Source organism: Lagopus muta, chromosome 8, assembly GCF_023343835.1.
Source record: "Lagopus muta isolate bLagMut1 chromosome 8, bLagMut1 primary, whole genome shotgun sequence".
Classification (NCBI taxonomy): domain Eukaryota; kingdom Metazoa; phylum Chordata; class Aves; order Galliformes; family Phasianidae; genus Lagopus; species Lagopus muta.
Genome location: NC_064440.1, coordinates 35,153,625 through 35,172,739, shown reverse-complemented (window position 1 = coordinate 35,172,739; position 19,115 = coordinate 35,153,625). Strand labels below are relative to the sequence as shown.

Below are 19,115 nucleotides of genomic sequence, written 5' to 3'. Positions count from 1 at the left end.
GCATGTGTTTCTTGACGCTGACTTTTATTAGAATTGTTCTGCAGCAGTGTTAAAGACAGTCTGTCTTGTTAAACAATTCATAGCATGGGACATTTCTTCTAGTCATGGAAGAGGTTATGTATTTCCTTCCTCTGGTATTTCCTTCTCACTTCTGAAGTGTGTACACACGAAATCACAATGTGATTGTGTTACTGTATCTATGAATGGCTTGTTTTCTCTTTCTTCCTTTTTCTTCTTTGACGGGCGCATGCTCATTGCATTGAACTTCACAGTGTCAAATACAAAATAAGCTGGTTGCAAACATTTTCTTGTTTTTGACTTGAGAGTGTGATAATTATTTTAGTCTGAAGAGCCAGCATTACTTGTCATCAGTGATTGCAGGACTGAAGATCCAATTGGTACAATAAAAAAATGATAGTGTCAGGAGACAGGTGTGGTAAAAGGCATGATCAAGATCTACATTCTTAACAACAGACTGTTAATGACGTGGGGAAGATTCCTAAGAAATAACGGTTCAGTGCTACTTCCAAAATAGGGAAGGAAGAAGAGAGACTGGGAAAAATCCAGCAATGGCTTATTGATATAAGAACAACTACAAAAAGCTGATTTTTTTTTTTCTTTCAGGTTTATGACTGTCATGATAGTTATAGAGTTCTGCTGATAAATTACAGGAGGAGATTGTGTAAATGAACTCCTAAATGGATGTGCAATACAAAGACACAAAGTTAGGTTCAGGGGTTCTTGGGGTCAGTCTTGCAGGAGCCTGAGAGGCTATTCTGTATATGGGCTGTTACTGCTTGCTTGTGGCATTCCCCAGTGTCCTGTGGCAGTGCTGGGTAAGAGGAGCATTTGGTGTAATTCAGTGCCGTCGTACCTACCAAAAGTGGTGTGGAGGTGGGGAAGACAAGAGCCATCAGCTGTCTGTGGGCTGCATCGTGTGGAAGGTGTGAGACTGTGACACTGGGAGCCAAAGGCAAAGACATGAGGAACATGCTAAAATGTACCCCTCCTTCCCTGCTTGCTTTGCTCAGAGAGAGGGCGATGGTGAATGCTACCGACCTGACCTACTGCTTACTGAACTGAACTGAGAACTGGAGAATTCATTCTGCATTCCAGTTTGAGATCCAATATGAGATTTGGAAATAGTTTACGTGATTAATCAGTAACCTCAGCCCTGTGCCCAGACTTCTGATGATAAATGATAATGACAATGAAACCACACCTGTGAAGGATCAATTGACTTCTAGCAGGCTCTTCAAATTCACTTCTTCAGTAGTTTTCAATGGGATTTTCTTTGGGGTCTACAGACGTGGACCACGATAGTTGCTTACCTATTCTTTCATTGCTACATGGGTGATTTTAATGATGATCTTCCGGGATGGTGGGAAACTTTTTGCACTGTCCAGTGTGAAAACCACAGGTTTTGCACGAGTCATGTACTGCAGAAGCTCAGTCAGAACAGGTAGAAACTGCTTGCTGATGACCTGCAAACCAGCATCAAGTATGTAGTGGACACACTGTAGACATGTCCAGCCCTGTACACAGGACAGGTGGTCTTCTGTAAGGCTCCATGGTCACAGGGTTTCCAGTTTCATGTTCAATTGTCTCCATTCAGTACCGCCATGGTGATGTTTTCATCCTGTAGAAATCTGTTTGTTGACAAGGAAATGACAGAATATGTCATTTCCTGTGGCCTTGATGATCTCTTTTAATGCTTCTGAGAGGAGCCACAGTTGCTAACTGTGCTACATTCCCATTTGTGCTCTCTAGGAGATGATCTCCAACTGTTTTATGCCAGTGTGGTGTTGTTCTGTCAGTTTTGCTAGTATTATTCCTCTTGTTGTTTTGTGTAGGAAAGTCAATAGATTGTGCTGGCCTGTGGACACAACAGAAGGCTGTTAGAGCTTGGCTAGGCATCATCACTTTGACCTTGAGCAATTGCAGCTTTTGTACTTACAGGAGAGAGTCCAAGTGATAGTCACAGGCTCAAACCTGCTTGTAGGTGGCCTCACGTAAACTTGGTGAGCTAGGAAGCTGCATATCTTGCAATCAGCCTGACGGTCAGCAAGTAGGTCTTTTTGGGATCCAACACTCATAAATTTACAGCGTCTGCAGTCAGGCTCTTTGTGGCTGGAGATGTGTTTTGGCAGGTAGTAAAACAATCCAACCAGATGGCAGTGCCACCAACTGCTTCCTTGCTTCCCTGTTCTCCCTCTCAGGTTTTGCCCTGAGTGCTACTGTGATTTTGTAAACAGCCCCTTGTTGACTTGGATAGTGACATGGATCTCCCATTTCCCTGGCATGCCTTGAAAATAAGTAAGTAGGTTAAAACTGCAGAGGGAGGAAAACCGCAGTGGTGATGGAGAGCCTTGAATGGCTGGAGGAACAAATCCCCAAGGCAGGATAGCAAAGTGCTTGTTTGTAGATAGCATCTGCCTGGTCACTTACCTGTATCCGTCGATTTCTTGGGAAGCAATGCCACCTATTTCTTTCAGTGAAAAGTACAACAGATAAAAGAGCGCAACAGCACTATTTGTCAGAGTAAATTCTCAGCTACAAAACACTGTTCTACAGCAGAGTCACCACCCCAGGCGGATTCACATGCATGAACTGATTGAGGCCCTACTCATTTTGTGGCGGGGCAGCTGTGCATGGCCATCAAGAGCTTGGCTCGCCTTCCGCATTGCTGTTGCCACTGCAGAAATGCAACAACCACAGCTTGACTGATCTAACTTCCACAGTTTGGTCTCTGTAAACGTTTATCAATTATTGATGAAAGTCAGTGGGTGCCATTTAGTGCACATGGTGGTTATCGAGTGTGCGTATAAATTGTAATTGTGACTAGTAGTCATCACTCAGGAATTTACAACTGCAAAATATCTGTCGGCACACTGTTCAATAACCATGTCAGTCCGGAAATGCACTCACTCAGACCTTGAACTCACCATTTTATGAGCTAGAATCATGTTCTTCGAAGGCTTGTGTTAGTTCCGTAGTGGACTTCAGTTTCGCATTATAGCTTTATACCTGACAGGATGAAAGGTTAGAAGGAAGTTCTATTTTCTATTTCTAGAACTAAGTGTATTTTACAAGGGGAGAAGATTTTCAGTTGGCTACTTCTTTCAAAAATGCAGGTATCCTTCAGTGAAGAAGATAAATCTCAGTTGTACCAAGTAGTGGTTTGGGTTATTTAAAAAGTAACACAGGTCGTTCAACACTAGTTTTTCCTATTGATCTTTACTGTAAGATATACTTCACTGACAAATTTGCCATAGTGTGCTTATGAAAGAAAATGCTTATTAATCCTAGCAGTGTTTCTTGACCTCTGTGCTGTGCATGCATTTCTGTCACGTGTTCCCAAGTACCCTGGAATAAGTTGTCAGTAAATGTCCAAGTCCAGTTTCTTCTGTCCTCCCAAAGAGCTCCAGCAGATGCACAAACCACACGGCAGTCTGCGTTGGTGCTCATCCCACTTGCCAACATGTCAGACAGCCTGCTGTCTGAAGACGTTTGTGTTGGGTTCTGGGCCACTGGTTTAAGGTCTGGAGTGATGCGATGTGCATCCAACATTGTTTTATCAAAGGTCTCCATTTGGGTGCCAAGATTCCAGTTGTGTTACAGCCCACCTTCTCTTCACTTACTGAATGTGCAGCAAGAACGGGAAAACCCTGTGAGAGGTGCATGAATTTGAGGCAGACGTTTTGTGTGTGATGGGAGAGGAAGCCTTAAATGGGAGTGAAAGTATTGCACATGTCTGTGAGAGAATTTTCTACTCTGTGACAGATTCGATGTGGCCAAACATCCTGCATTCCATTGCATTGGTACTGTTATAAAATGTCTAGGAGATGTTTTCACGAGACTTGCCTTCCTTTGTCCTGACCAGAGCAGAGTGAAGACACATCAGTGTTCAAGAGAGAAGTCTGTAGAAATCTAACGAAGATGTCAAGGAGCTTGTCCTCTGTTAAGTATTAAATAATTCTATTCACTCTGCTTGGGTAAAGGTCACTATACTTGGCTTTTAAGGAAATTTAAAAAAACCAACAGCATTATTCACTGGTAGGTGTGCAGTGATTAAGTCAGTAAATCATTAACTAGAAGATAATGACAATTCAACACAACTCAGCAGATAAATACATCCACTCCCTACAGAAGTGTATTATAGCTACAGCCTGGAGAAAGAGAAGGAGGAGACAGCAACGGTTTTGCAGTCAGTGCTCTGTCCACAGGACAATGACGCTGCGGCTTTGCTATCCACTTGCTGCCGGGATTTTTATCCTCCTCATTCCTGGCCTCTCTGAAGGAGGGAAACTCCTGGTGGTGCCCACGGTTGGAAGCCACTGGCTGAGCATGAAGGAAGTAGTTCAGAAGCTCGCCGAGAGGGGACATGAGGTGGTGTTGCTTAAACCTGAAGTAAGCTGGCATATGGGAGAGAGAGAAAAACACGCATACACTGTGAAGACATACCCAGTGTCCACCAAGTTAGAAGAGCTGGATAATGCCTTTAAACTGTTTCTCGGTCCTTTCCTGAAGAGTTTGCCTTTCCCAGAGAACATTATAGTACCCTACAAGAACACCGTACACCTTTTCAAAACCTTCTATCTTGAGTGCAGAGAACTGTTCAGCAGTATGGAAACACTGCAGTACTTGAATCAAAGTGGTTTTGATGCAGTCCTCACAGATCCCTTTTTTATGTGTGGAGCAACAGTTGCCAATTACCTTTCACTTCCTTTTGTTTTCTTCATGAGAGGGTTTCCTTGTAATCTGCATTACGAAGCTACACAGTGCCCAAGCCCTCTGTCGTATGTCCCGAGACCGACTTCAATGAACTCAGACCACATGACATTTTTCCAGAGAGTGCAAAATACACTGATTTCACTCCTGGAGAGCTTTCAGTGTAATGCAATGTATCAAGATGCAATAAAGTTTTCCTCTGAAGTTCTTCAAAGAGACGTAACCCTGCTGGACCTCCTGAACTCTGCTTCTATTTGGCTATTAAGATACGACTTTGTGCTTGAGTATCCCAGACCAGTGATGCCCAATATGGTCTTCATTGGAGGTATGAACTGTGCTCAGAAGAAACCACTGACTAAGGTATATTCTTCTTTTCCAATTACACATTTCTCAAAGCAATGTAATTTCATGGCTTATGGACGGTTAGCAGACTTGATATTACTTTTCTTTCCGAAATATTTTAACAGGTCTGATTCTAGGCATATTTTTTTCCATGGTCTGAAGTGTAGGCAGGTAGCTGTTATTTGAATTAATATTTTCAGAGAGATCCAAAAAAAGTTTGTCTTCATCTGCTGTATGATGTCCTCAGTGAATACAAATAGTTTTTCTGTCAGATGCTGTATTAGTTACATCTTCATGGACTGCAACAATTTTATTTTTTTAAATCAGATATATGAAATGCATTTATTTTATTCAAAAGTTAATTTTTAATTACATTGCATTTTCTGTTTTCTTAGCTGTAGGTTTCCTAACTGCCTAATCAGTTCTTTGTGTGTATTTCTTGACATTGACTTCTATCAGAATAGTTCTGCACATGTTTTAAAGCCAGTCTGTCTAGTTAAACAATTAGTAGAATCAGACATTTCTTCTAGTCATGGAGGAGGATACATACTTCTTTCCTATGGTATTTACTCCTCACTTCTGAAGTGTGGCCACATGGTATCACTACATAACTGCACCACAGTTTCCTTGAATTGAATTTCCTGTCTTTCTTCATTTATATTTTTAATGGGTTTATTCAGTTTCTACTGAACTTCACTAAGTTAGATAAAAAATAAGCTAATTAATTACAAACATTTTCTTGTTTTCAACTCAAGAAACTGGTGCTTAATTGTTTCACTTTTTTGAAGTACCATGTCACGTTCTTTCAGATGGCATGACAGAAGTCTTTTATATCCTTCTATGTGCTTTTATATCCTGAAGTTGATGGTCAGACAAGATGGTCTTGGTGGTCTTTTTCTAACCTTGGTGATTCTTTCATTCTATGAAGATCCAGGCCTTTAAAGCAGTACAGATGGGCTTCTGTAAGGCCCTATAGTCACAACACTTCCTGTTTCATGTTCTACTGGCTCCATTCAGTACCACCATGGTGATGTTTTCATCCTGTAGAAATATGTTTGTTAACAAGGAAATGACAGAATATCTCATTTACTGTGGCTTTGATGATCGCTTTTGATGCTTCTGAGTGGAGCCACAGTTGTTAACCAAGAGCAAGAGCAGAGTGAAGACACATCAGTGTTCAAGAGAGAAGTCTGTAGAAATCTAACAAGGATGTCAAGGAGCTTGTTCTCTGTTAGGTACTTAATAACTCCACTGACTTGGCATCGGTAAAGCTTGTGGTACTTGGCATTACCAGAAAATAAAACGAACAAACAAGCAAAAAAAATCCAGCATTATTCTCTGATAGGTTTGCAGTGATTAAGTCAGTAAATCATTAACTAGAAGATAATTACAGTTCAACACAACTCAGCAGATAAATTCATCCCCTTCCTACAAAAGCATATTCAAGCTACAGCTTGGAGAAGGAGAAAGAGAAAGAGAAGGAGAGGGAGAAGGAGAAGGAGAAGGAGAAGGAGAAGGAGAAGGAGAAGGAGAAGGAGAAGGAGAAGGAGAAGGAGAAGACGGTTTTGCAGTCAGTGCTCTGTCCACAGGACAATGACGCTGCGGCTTTGCTATCCACTTGCTGCCGGGATTTTTATCCTCCTCGTTCCTGGCCTCTCTGAAGGAGGAAAACTCCTGGTGGTGCCCATGGTTGGAAGCCACTGGCTGAGCATGAAGGAAGTAGTTCAGAAGCTCGCCGAGAGGGGACATGAAGTGGTGGTGCTTAAACCAGAAGTAAGCTGGCATACGGGAGAGGCACAAAAACACGCATACACTGTGAAGACATACCCAGTGTCCACCAAGTTAGAGGACCTGGATAATGCCTTTCAGCTGTTTCTTGCTGCTCACCTAAAGAGTTTGCCTTTCCCAGAGAATGTTATTGCACTGTACAATATTGCGAAGCATGAATTTGAGACCTTCTTTCTTCAGTGCAGAGAACTATTTTTCAGTAGAGAAACAATGCAGTACTTGAATCAAAGCGGCTTTGATGCCGTCCTCACAGACCCTCTTTTTATGTGTGGAGCAACACTTGCTAATTACCTTTCACTTCCATTTGTGTTCTTCATGAGAGGAATGCCTTGCAATCTACACTTTGATGCAGCACAGTGCTCAAGCCCTCTGTCGTATGTCCCCAGAACACTTTCATTCAATTCAGACCACATGACATTTTTCCAGAGAGTGGAAAATACACTGATTTCTCTCCTGGAGCTCTTTTACTGTAATGGGTACTATAGAGCTGCAATACAGCTTTCCTCTGAAGTTCTTCATAGAGATGTATCCCTGATTGACCTCCTGAACTCTGCTTCTGTTTCAATAATGAGGTTTGACTTTGTGTTTGAGTATCCCAGACCAGTGATGCCCAATATGGTCTTTGTTGGAGGTATAAACTGTGCTGAGAAGAAACCACTGCCTAAGGTATGTTCATTTTCTCAAATTGCACATTTCCCAAAGCAATGCAATTTCATGGCTTAGGGATGGTTAGCGTACTTGATATTATTTTTCTTTCCAAAATATTTTAATAGATCTGGTTCTTGGCATATTGTTATTCCGTGGTCTTTTGTGGTGGCAGATGACTGTTCTTTGAATTAGTATTTTCAGAGAAATCCAACAGTGTTTGTCTGCATCTGCTGCATGCTGCCCTCAATGAGCACATATTGTTATTCTGTCAGATGCAATTTTGGTTTCATGTTCACGGAGTGTAGCATGTATTTCTTTAATCGGAACGATGAAATGCATTTCATTGGTTCAGAAATCAGTGTTTAAACTGTTTACGTTGTTTTATTTTCATAGTGGGAGGTTCCCTACCTGGCTGATCATTTTTTCGTATGTGTTTCTTGACATTTACTTTTATCAGAAACGTTCTGCAGGAGCTCTAAATACATCTGTCTTGTTAATTCAATTTATAGCTTTGGACGTTTCTTACTAGTCATGGAGGAGGACACACACTTCTTTCCTGTGACATTTCCTCCTCACTTCTGAAGTGTGGTCACACAGTATGACTACATGATTGCACCACCGTTTCTATGAGTTGAATTTCTTTTCTTTCTTCATTTATATTCTTTGATTATCTTATTCTTATTCACTGAGGCAAATACAGAGTAAGCTGGTTGCAAACGTTTTCCTGTGTTTGACTGAAGAGAGTGGTAATTAATTACTTTAGATTCAAAACGCACCATGACACGCTCGCACTGATTGCATGACTGAAGTTTTTTATATGCTTTTACTTACGTTTCTATCCTGACAGCCTCAGGGTGCCGACACTTTGTAGCTCACTTCTTTTAAAATGATTATAACTATTCCCCCTGTATTTTATTCCCGATGTCTTCCATCTTCATAACGATGTTTGTCATTGAGTGGAAATGGTGCTTTCTGCATGTTTAAAAACCCTGTGTATTCTTCCAGTATATCTAAAGAAAATTGTGGCATTTGTCCTGTTTGCTTGGAGTGGTGCCCAGCATCAAGGCTGTAATGCAATAGTGTGTAAACATGCAAAGTAAGTCATGTTCTGGAAAAATATCAGTCCATATGCACTGGGATAATCAGAATTGATGTTCAGAAACTACATAACGTGACAATAGATAGTTGTATGAGACCCAGTATCCTGTTGTGCAGAAGGTAAGAGAACAAGAAAGTTGGGATGACTAGGAAAGGGAAAGAGAAGAAAGCTGCCGAATAATTTCTTGGTATATCGTCATTCTGAATATTGTCTTATCCTTCATCTCAGAAAAGGAATTGTATAACAGCAACACAGATAGTGTCAGGAGACAGGTGTGGTAAGAGGCATGATCAAGATCTACATTCTTAACAACAGACTGTTAATGACGTGGGGAAGATTCCTAAGAAATAACGGTTCAGTGCTACTTCCAAAATAGGGAAGGAAGAAGAGAGACTGGGAAAAATCCAGCAATGGCTTATTGATATAAGAACAACTACAAAAAGCTGATTTTTTCTTTCTCTCAGGTTTACGACTGTCATGATAGTTATAGAGTTCTGCTGATGAATTACAGGAGGAGATTGTGTAAATGAACTCCTAAAGGGATGTGCAATACAAAGACACAGAGTTAGGTTCAGGGGTTCTTGGGGTCAGTCTTGCAGGAGCCTGAGAGGCTATTCTGTATATGGGCTGTTACTGCTTGCTTGTGGCATTCCCCAGTGTCCTGTGGCAGTGCTGGGTAAGAGGAGCATTTGGTGTAATTCAGTGCCGTCGTACCTACCAAAAGTGGTGTGGAGGTGGGGAAGACAAGAGCCATCAGCTGTCTGTGGGCTGCATCGTGTGGAAGGTGTGAGACTGTGACACTGGGAGCCAAAGGCAAAGACATGAGGAACATGCTAAAATGTACCCCTCCTTCCCTGCTTGCTTTGCTCAGAGAGAGGGCGATGGTGAATGCTACCGACCTGACCTACTGCTTACTGAACTGAACTGAGAACTGGAGAATTCATTCTGTATTCCAGTTTGAGATCCAATATGAGATTTGGAAATAGTTTACGTGATTAATCAGAAACCTCAGCCCTGTGCCCAGACTTCTGATGATAAATGATAATGACAATGAAACCACACCTGTGAAGGATCAATTGACTTCTAGCAGGCTCTTCAAATTCACTTCTTCAGTAGTTTTCAATGGGATTTTCTTTGGGGTCTACAGACGTGGAACACGGTAGTTGCTTACCTATTCTTTCATTGCTACATGGGTGATTTTAATGATGATCTTCCGGGATGGTGGGAAACTTTTTGCACTGTCCAGTGTGAAAACCACAGGTTTTGCACGAGTCATGTACTGCAGGCTGCAACAATTTTATTTTTTTAAATCAGATATATGAAATGCATTTATTTTATTCAAAAGTTAATTTTTAATTACATTGCATTTTCTGTTTTCTTAGCTGTAGGTTTCCTAACTGCCTAATCAGTTCTTTGTGTGTATTTCTTGACATTGACTTCTATCAGAATAGTTCTGCACAAGTTTTAAAGCCAGTCTGTCTAGTTAAACAATTAGTAGAATCAGACATTTCTTCTAGTCATGGAGGAGGATACATACTTCTTTCCTATGGTATTTACTCCTCACTTCTGAAGTGTGGCCACATGGTATCACTACATAACTGCACCACAGTTTCCTTGAATTGAATTTCCTGTCTTTCTTCATTTATATTTTTAATGGGTTTATTCAGTTTCTACTGAACTTCACTAAGTTAGATAAAAAATAAGCTAATTAATTACAAACATTTTCTTGTTTTCAACTCAAGAAACTGGTGCTTAATTGTTTCACTTTTTTGAAGTACCATGTCACGTTCTTTCAGATGGCATGACAGAAGTCTTTTATATCCTTCTATGTGCTTTTATATCCTGAAGTTGATGGTCAGACAAGATGGTCTTGGTGGTCTTTTTCTAACCTTGGTGATTCTTTCATTCTATGAAGATCCAGGCCTTTAAAGCAGTACAGATGGGCTTCTGTAAGGCCCTATAGTCACAACACTTCCTGTTTCATGTTCTACTGGCTCCATTCAGTACCACCATGGTGATGTTTTCATCCTGTAGAAATATGTTTGTTAACAAGGAAATGACAGAATATCTCATTTACTGTGGCTTTGATGATCGCTTTTGATGCTTCTGAGTGGAGCCACAGTTGTTAACCAAGAGCAAGAGCAGAGTGAAGACACATCAGTGTTCAAGAGAGAAGTCTGTAGAAATCTAACGAGGATGTCAAGGAGCTTGTTCTCTGTTAGGTACTTAATAACTCCACTGACTTGGCATCGGTAAAGCTTGTGGTACTTGGCATTACCAGAAAATAAAACGAACAAACAAGCAAAAAAAATCCAGCATTATTCTCTGATAGGTTTGCAGTGATTAAGTCAGTAAATCATTAACTAGAAGATAATTACAGTTCAACACAACTCAGCAGATAAATTCATCCCCTTCCTACAAAAGCATATTCAAGCTACAGCTTGGAGAAGGAGAAAGAGAAAGAGAAGGAGAGGGAGAAGGAGAGGGAGAAGGAGAAGGAGAAGGAGAAGGAGAAGGAGAAGGAGAAGGAGAAGGAGAAGGAGAAGGAGAAGGAGAAGGAGAAGGAGAAGGAGAAGGAGAAGGAGAAGGAGAAGGAGAAGGAGAAGGAGAAGGAGAAGGAGAAGGAGAAGGAGAAGGAGAAGGAGAAGACGGTTTTGCAGTCAGTGCTCTGTCCACAGGACAATGACGCTGCGGCTTTGCTATCCACTTGCTGCCGGGATTTTTATCCTCCTCGTTCCTGGCCTCTCTGAAGGAGGGAAACTCCTGGTGGTGCCCATGGTTGGAAGCCACTGGCTGAGCATGAAGGAAGTAGTTCAGAAGCTCGCCGAGAGGGGACATGAAGTGGTGGTGCTTAAACCAGAAGTAAGCTGGCATACAGGAGAGGCACAAAAACACGCATACACTGTGAAGACATACCCAGTGTCCACCAAGTTAGAGGACCTGGATAATGCCTTTCAGCTGTATCTTGCTGCTCACCTGAAGAGTTTGCCTTTCCCAGAGAATGTTATTGCACTGTACAACATTGCGAAGCATGATTTTGAGACCTTCTTTCTTCAGTGCAGAGAACTGTTTGTCAGTAGAGAAACACTGCAGTATTTGAATCAAAGCAGCTTTGATGCCATCCTCACAGACCCTCTTTTTATGTGTGGAGCAACACTTGCTAATTACCTTTCACTTCCATTTTTGTTCTTCATGAGAGGAATGCCTTGCAATCTACACTTTGATGCAGCACAGTGCTCAAGCCCTCTGTCGTATGTCCCCAGAACACTTTCCTTCAATTCAGACCACATGACATTTTTCCAGAGAGTGGAAAATACACTGATTTCTCTCCTGGAGCTCTTTTACTGTAATGGGTACTATAGAGCTGCAATACAGCTTTCCTCTGAAGTTCTTCATAGAGATGTATCCCTGATTGACCTCCTGAACTCTGCTTCTGTTTCAATAATGAGGTTTGACTTTGTGTTTGAGTATCCCAGACCAGTGATGCCCAATATGGTCTTTGTTGGAGGTATAAACTGTGCTGAGAAGAAACCACTGCCTAAGGTATGTTCATTTTCTCAAATTGCACATTTCCCAAAGCAATGCAATTTCATGGCTTAGGGATGGTTAGCGTACTTGATATTATTTTTCTTTCCAAAATATTTTAACAGATCTGATTCTTGGCATATTGTTATTCCGTGGTCTGAAGTGGTGGCAGGTGACTGTTCTTTGAATTAGTATTTTCAGAGAAATTCAACAGTGTTTGTCTGCATCTGCTGCATGCTGCCCTCAATGAGCACATATTGTTATTCTGTCAGATGCAATTTTGGTTTCATGTTCACGGAGTGTAGCATGTATTTCTTTAATCAGAATGATGAAATGCATTTCAGTGGTTCAGAAATCAGTGTTTAAACTGTTTACGTTGTTTTATTTTCATAGTGGGAGGTTCCCTACCTGGCTGATCATTTTTTCGTATGTGTTTCTTGACATTTACTTTTATCAGAAACGTTCTGCAGGAGCTCTAAATACATCTGTCTTGTTAATTCAATTTATAGCTTTGGACGTTTCTTACTAGTCATGGAGGAGGACACACACTTCTTTCCTGTGACATTTCCTCCTCACTTCTGAAGTGTGGTCACACAGTATGACTACATGATTGCACCACCGTTTCTATGAGTTGAATTTCTTTTCTTTCTTCATTTATATTCTTTGATTATCTTATTCTTATTCACTGAGGCAAATACAGAGTAAGCTGGTTGCAAACGTTTTCCTGTGTTTGACTGAAGAGAGTGGTAATTAATTACTTTAGATTCAAAACGCACCATGACACGCTCGCACTGATTGCATGACTGAAGTTTTTTATATGCTTTTACTTACGTTTCTATCCTGACAGCCTCAGGGTGCCGACACTTTGTAGCTCACTTCTTTTAAAATGATTATAACTATTCCCCCTGTATTTTATTCCCGATGTCTTCCATCTTCATAACGATGTTTGTCATTGAGTGGAAATGGTGCTTTCTGCATGTTTAAAAACCCTGTGTATTCTTCCAGTATATCTAAAGAAAATTGTGGCATTTGTCCTGTTTGCTTGGAGTGGTGCCCAGCATCAAGGCTGTAATGCAATAGTGTGTAAACATGCAAAGTAAGTCATGTTCTGGAAAAATATCAGTCCATATGCACTGGGATAATCAGAGTTGATGTTCAGAAACTACATAACGTGAGAATAGATAGTTGTATGAGACCCAGTATCCTGTTGTGCAGAAGGTAAGAGAACAAGAAAGTTGGGATGACTAAGAAAGGGAAAGAGAAGAAAGCTGCCGAATAATTTCTTGGTATATCGTCATTCTGAATATTGTCTTATCCTTCATCTCAGAAAAGGAATTGTATAACAGCAACACAGATAGTGTCAGGAGACAGGTGTGGTAAAAGGCATGATCAAGATCTACATTCTTAACAACAGACTGTTAATGACGTGGGGAAGATTCCTAAGAAATAACGGTTCAGTGCTACTTCCAAAATAGGGAAGGAAGAAGAGAGACTGGGAAAAATCCAGCAATGGCTTATTGATATAAGAACAACTACAAAAAGCTGATTTTTTCTTTCTCTCAGGTTTACGACTGTCATGATAGTTATAGAGTTCTGCTGATAAATTACAGGAGGAGATTGTGTAAATGAACTCCTAAAGGGATGTGCAATACAAAGACACAGAGTTAGGTTCAGGGGTTCTTGGGGTCAGTCTTGCAGGAGCCTGAGAGGCTATTCTGTATATGGGCTGTTACTGCTTGCTTGTGGCATTCCCCAGTGTCCTGTGGCAGTGCTGGGTAAGAGGAGCATTTGGTGTAATTCAGTGCCGTCGTACCTACCAAAAGTGGTGTGGAGGTGGGGAAGACAAGAGCCATCAGCTGTCTGTGGGCTGCATCGTGTGGAAGGTGTGAGACTGTGACACTGGGAGCCAAAGGCAAAGACATGAGGAACATGCTAAAACGTACCCCTCCTTCCCTGCTTGCTTTGCTCAGAGAGAGGGCTATGGTGAATGCTACCGACCTGACCTACTGCTTACTGAACTGAACTGAGAACTGGAGAATTCATTCTGTATTCCAGTTTGAGATCCAATATGAGATTGGGAAATAGTTTACGTGATTAATCAGAAACCTCAGCCCTGTGCCCAGACTTCTGATGATAAATGATAATGACAATGAAACCACACCTGTGAAGGATCAATTGACTTCTAGCAGGCTCTTCAAATTCACTTCTTCAGTAGTTTTCAATGGGATTTTCTTTGGGGTCTACAGACGTGGAACACGGTAGTTGCTTACCTATTCTTTCATTGCTACATGGGTGATTTTAATGATGATCTTCCGGGATGGTGGGAAACTTTTTGCACTGTCCAGTGTGAAAACCACAGGTTTTGCACGAGTCATGTACTGCAGAAGCTCAGTCAGAACAGGTAGAAACTGCTTGCTGATGACCTGCAAACCAGCATCAAGTATGTAGTGGACACACTGTAGACATGTCCAGCCCTGTACACAGGACAGGTGGTCTTCTGTAAGGCTCCATGGTCACAGGGTTTCCAGTTTCATGTTCAATTGTCTCCATTCAGTACAGCTATGGTGATGTTTTCATCCTGTAGAAATCTGTTTGTTGACAAGGAAATGACAGAATATGTCATTTCCTGTGGCCTTGATGATCTCTTTTAATGCTTCTGAGAGGAGCCACAGTTGCTAACTGTGCTACATTCCCATTTGTGCTCTCTAGGAGATGATCTCCAACTGTTTTATGCCAGTGTGGTGGTGTTCTGTCAGTTTTGCTAGTATTATTCCTCTTGTTGTTTTGTGTAGGAAAGTCAATAGATTGTGCTGGCCTGTGGACACAACAGAAGGCTGTTAGAGCTTGGCTAGGCATCATCACTTTGACCTTGAGCAATTGCAGCTTTTGTACTTACAGGAGAGAGTCCAAGTGATAGTCACAGGCTCAAACCTGCTTGTAGGTGGCCTCACGTAAACTTGGTGAGCTAGGAAGCTGCATATCTTGCAATCAGCCTGACGGTCAGCAAGTAGGTCTTTTTGGGATCCAACACTCATAAATTTACAGCGTCTGCAGTCAGGCTCTTTGTGGCTGGAGATGTGTTTTGGCAGGTAGTAAAACAATCCAACCAGATGGCAGTGCCACCAACTGCTTCCTTGCTTCCCTGTTCTCCCTCTCAGGTTTTGCCCTGAGTGCTACTGTGATTTTGTAAACAGCCCCTTGTTGACTTGGATAGTGACATGGATCTCCCATTTCCCTGGCATGCCTTGAAAATAAGTAAGTAGGTTAAAACTGCAGAGGGAGGAAAACCGCAGTGGTGATGGAGAGCCTTGAATGGCTGGAGGAACAAATCCCCAAGGCAGGATAGCAAAGTGCTTGTTTGTAGATAGCATCTGCCTGGTCACTTACCTGTATCCGTCGATTTCTTGGGAAGCAATGCCACCTATTTCTTTCAGTGAAAAGTACAACAGATAAAAGAGCGCAACAGCACTATTTGTCAGAGTAAATTCTCAGCTACAAAACACTGTTCTACAGCAGAGTCACCACCCCAGGCGGATTCACATGCATGAACTGATTGAGGCCCTACTCATTTTGTGGCGGGGCAGCTGTGCATGGCCATCAAGAGCTTGGCTCGCCTTCCGCATTGCTGTTGCCACTGCAGAAATGCAACAACCACAGCTTGACTGATCTAACTTCCACAGTTTGGTCTCTGTAAACGTTTATCAATTATTGATGAAAGTCAGTGGGTGCCATTTAGTGCACATGGTGGTTATCGAGTGTGCGTATAAATTGTAATTGTGACTAGTAGTCATCACTCAGGAATTTACAACTGCAAAATATCTGTCGGCACACTGTTCAATAACCATGTCAGTCCGGAAATGCACTCACTCAGACCTTGAACTCACCATTTTATGACCTAGAATCATGTTCTTCGAAGGCTTGTGTTATGTTGGGTTCCGTAGTGGACTTCAGTTTCGCAACATAGCTTTATACCTGACTGGATGAAAGGTTAGAAGGAAGTTCTCTGCTACATGTTACCATCCATTACCATCCATGCTCTCTAGGAGATGATCTCTAAGTGTTTTACACCAGTGTGGTGTCATACTGATAGATTTACAAGTGTCATTCTCCTTGTTGGAGGCAGGAGAATCAATAGATGTGCTGGCCTGTGGATACATGAGAGGGTTGCTGGTGCTTGGCTAGGCATCATTACTTTGACCTTGAACAATTGCAGCCTTTATACTTACAGGAGAGAGTCCAAGTGATAGTCACAGGCTTAAACCTGCTTGTCGGTGGCCCGACATGAACTCGGTGAGGTGGAGGAGAAACTTGACATGAGCCAGCAGTATTCATAAACTGTGTGAGTCCTGAACTGTACTCAATCCGACTTTGAACTGAGTACTTTATCAGTTAGAAACATTTTGTCAACAGGGCTAGGTTATCTGTGGTTCGGTTTTGAACTTCCATTTTGCAATATACCTTTATAGCAGATAGAATGAAAGGTTTGAGGAAAGCTTTACGTAGAGATGCGGAAAGATTTTCAGTTGGCTACTTCTTTCAAAAATGCATGTGTAATTCAGTGGGAAATAAAATCTCAGTTGTACCAAGTAATGTTTTTGGTTATTTAAAAAACAACACAGCTCATTCAACACTAGTTTTTCCTATTGATCTTTACTGTAAGATATACTTCACTGACAAATTTGCCATAGTGTGCTTATGAAAGAAAATGCTTATTAATCCTAGCAGTGTTTCTTGACCTCTGTGCTGTGGATGCATTTCTGTCACGTGTTCCCAAGTACCCTGGAGTATGTTGTCAGTAAATGTCCAAGTCCAGTTTCTCCTGTCCTCCCAAAGAGCTCCAGCAGCTGCACAAACCACACGGTAGCCTGCGTTGGTGCTCATCCCACTTGCCAACATGTCAGACAGCCTGCTGTCTGAAGACGTTTGTGTTGGGTTCTGGGACACTGGTTTAAGGTCTGGAGTGATGCGATGTGCATCCAACATTGTTTTACCAAAGGTCTCCATTTGGGTGCCAAGATTCCAGTTGTGTTACAGCCCACCTTCTCTTCACTTACTGAATGTGCAGCAAGAAAAGGAAAGCCCTGTGATAGGTGCATGAATTTGAGTCTGCTATTTTGTGTGTGATGGGAGAGGAAGCCTTAAATGGGAGTGAAAGTATCACACACGTTTGTGAGAGAATTTTCCAGTCTGTAGCAGATTTTCTGTGGCCAAACATCCTGCATTCCATTGCACTGGTATTCTTATAGGATAACAAGGAGTTGTTTTCACGAGACTTGCCTTCCTTTGTCCTGACAAGAGGTGGGAGAAGACACATCAGTGTTCAAGAGAGAAGTCCGTAGAAATCAGGATGTTGAGGAACTCAACTTTAGCACTGAATAACTCCAATGACACTGTAATGCTCACTGTATTTGCCTTTACAAGTAATGAAAAAACCCAGCATCATTATTCCCTGGTAGGTGTGCAGTGATTAAGTTAGTAAATCATTAACTAGAAGATAAGCACATTTCCACAATCAGCAGATAAATCCATCCCCTTCCTAGAATTCAAGCTACAGGTTGTAGAAGGCAAAGGAGAAGGAGAAGGAGAAGGAGAAGGAGAAGGAGAAGGAGAAGGAGAAGGAGAAGGAGAAGGAGAAGGAGAAGGAGAAGGAGAAGGAGAAGGAGAAGGAGAAGGAGAAGGAGAAGGAGAAGGAGAAGGAGAAGGAGAAGGAGAAGACGGTTTCACAGTCAGTGCTCTGTCCACAGGACAATGACGCTGCGGCATTGCTATCCACTTGCTGCCGGGATTTTTATCCTCCTCGTTCTTGGCCTCTCTGAAGGAGGGAAACTCCTGGTGGTGCCCATGGTTGGAAGCCACTGGCTGAGCATGAAGGAAGTAGTTCAGAAGCTCGCCGAGAGGGGACATGAAGTGGTGGTGCTTAAACCAGAAGTAAGCTGGCATACGGGAGAGGCACAAAAACACGCATACACTGTGAAGACATACCCAGTGTCCACCAAGTTAGAGGACCTGGATAATGCCTTTCAGCTGTATCTTGCTACTCACCTGAAGAGTTTGCCTTTCCCACTGTATGCTTATGCAACCTACAACATTTCAACATACCTTTTTGAATCCTTCTATCTTCAGTGCAGGGAACTGTTCATCAGTAGAGAAACACTGCAGTACTTGAATCAAAGCAGCTTTGATGCCGTCCTCACAGACCCTCTTTTTATGTGTGGAGCAACACTTGCTAATTACCTTTCACTTCCATTTGTGTTCTTCATGAGAGGAATGCCTTGCAATCTACACTTTGAAGCCGAACAGTGCCCAAGCCCTCTGTCGTATGTCCCCAGAACATTTTCATTCAATTCAGACCACATGACATTTTTCCAGAGAGTGGAAAATACACTGATTTCTCTCCTGGAGCGCTTTTACTGTTATGGTTACTATCGAGCTGCAATACAGCTTTCCTCTGAAGTTCTTCATAGAGATGTAACTCCGATGGACCTCCTGAACTCTGCTTCTGTTTCAATAATGAGGTTTGACTTTGTGTTTGAGTATCCCAGACCAGTGATGCCCAATATGGTCTTTGTTGGAGGTATGAACTGTGCTGAGAAGAAACCATTGCCTAAGGTATGTTCATTTTCTCAAATTACACATTTCCCAAAGCAATGCAATTTCATGGGTAGTGGACATCTAGTGCTCTTGATTTTGTTCTTTTTTTTTCCTAATGATTTAATTTGTAACTGAGTCTTGACATATTTTTTTCTGTGGTCTGAAATGCTTGTGGGATATCCACAGTTAGATCCAGGTTGATCAGAGCCCCATCTTGACTTTGAAAGTTTCCAGGGTTGGGGCTTACACCAAATCTCTTAGCAATCTGTTCCAGAGCCTCACCACCCTTCACTGTAAGCAACTATTTCCTAATATCCAACCTAAATCTTCCCTCTGTCTGCTTGAAACCATTTCTCCTTTTCGTAATACTATTGACCCTGCAAAAGAGTCT

The 19,115-nt window shown here is 41.9% G+C and overlaps 3 protein-coding genes across 3 annotated transcripts; all 3 read left to right on the top strand.

Moving 5' to 3' along the window:
* Nucleotides 1–4,101: 4,101 nt before the first annotated feature.
* Nucleotides 4,102–12,220, top strand: LOC125697259 (UDP-glucuronosyltransferase 1A1-like). The gene is made up of 2 exons (XM_048954261.1): nucleotides 4,102–5,056; nucleotides 12,117–12,220. The coding sequence occupies exons 1-2, from the start codon at nucleotides 4,102–4,104 to the stop codon at nucleotides 12,206–12,208; spliced, it is 1,047 nt and encodes a 348-aa protein (XP_048810218.1). The 3' UTR covers nucleotides 12,209–12,220.
* LOC125697267 (UDP-glucuronosyltransferase 1A9-like) lies at nucleotides 5,063–9,887 on the top strand. Its single transcript, XM_048954270.1, has one exon. The coding sequence runs from the start codon at nucleotides 6,667–6,669 to the stop codon at nucleotides 7,582–7,584; it is 918 nt and encodes a 305-aa protein (XP_048810227.1). The 5' UTR covers nucleotides 5,063–6,666; the 3' UTR covers nucleotides 7,585–9,887.
* Nucleotides 12,221–17,881: 5,661 nt separating the features above from the next.
* Nucleotides 17,882–18,859, top strand: LOC125697263 (UDP-glucuronosyltransferase 1A9-like). Its single transcript, XM_048954264.1, has one exon. It carries the CDS (start codon nucleotides 17,882–17,884, stop codon nucleotides 18,857–18,859), a length of 978 nt encoding a protein of 325 aa, XP_048810221.1.
* The last annotated feature ends 256 nt before the right edge of the window (nucleotides 18,860–19,115 follow it).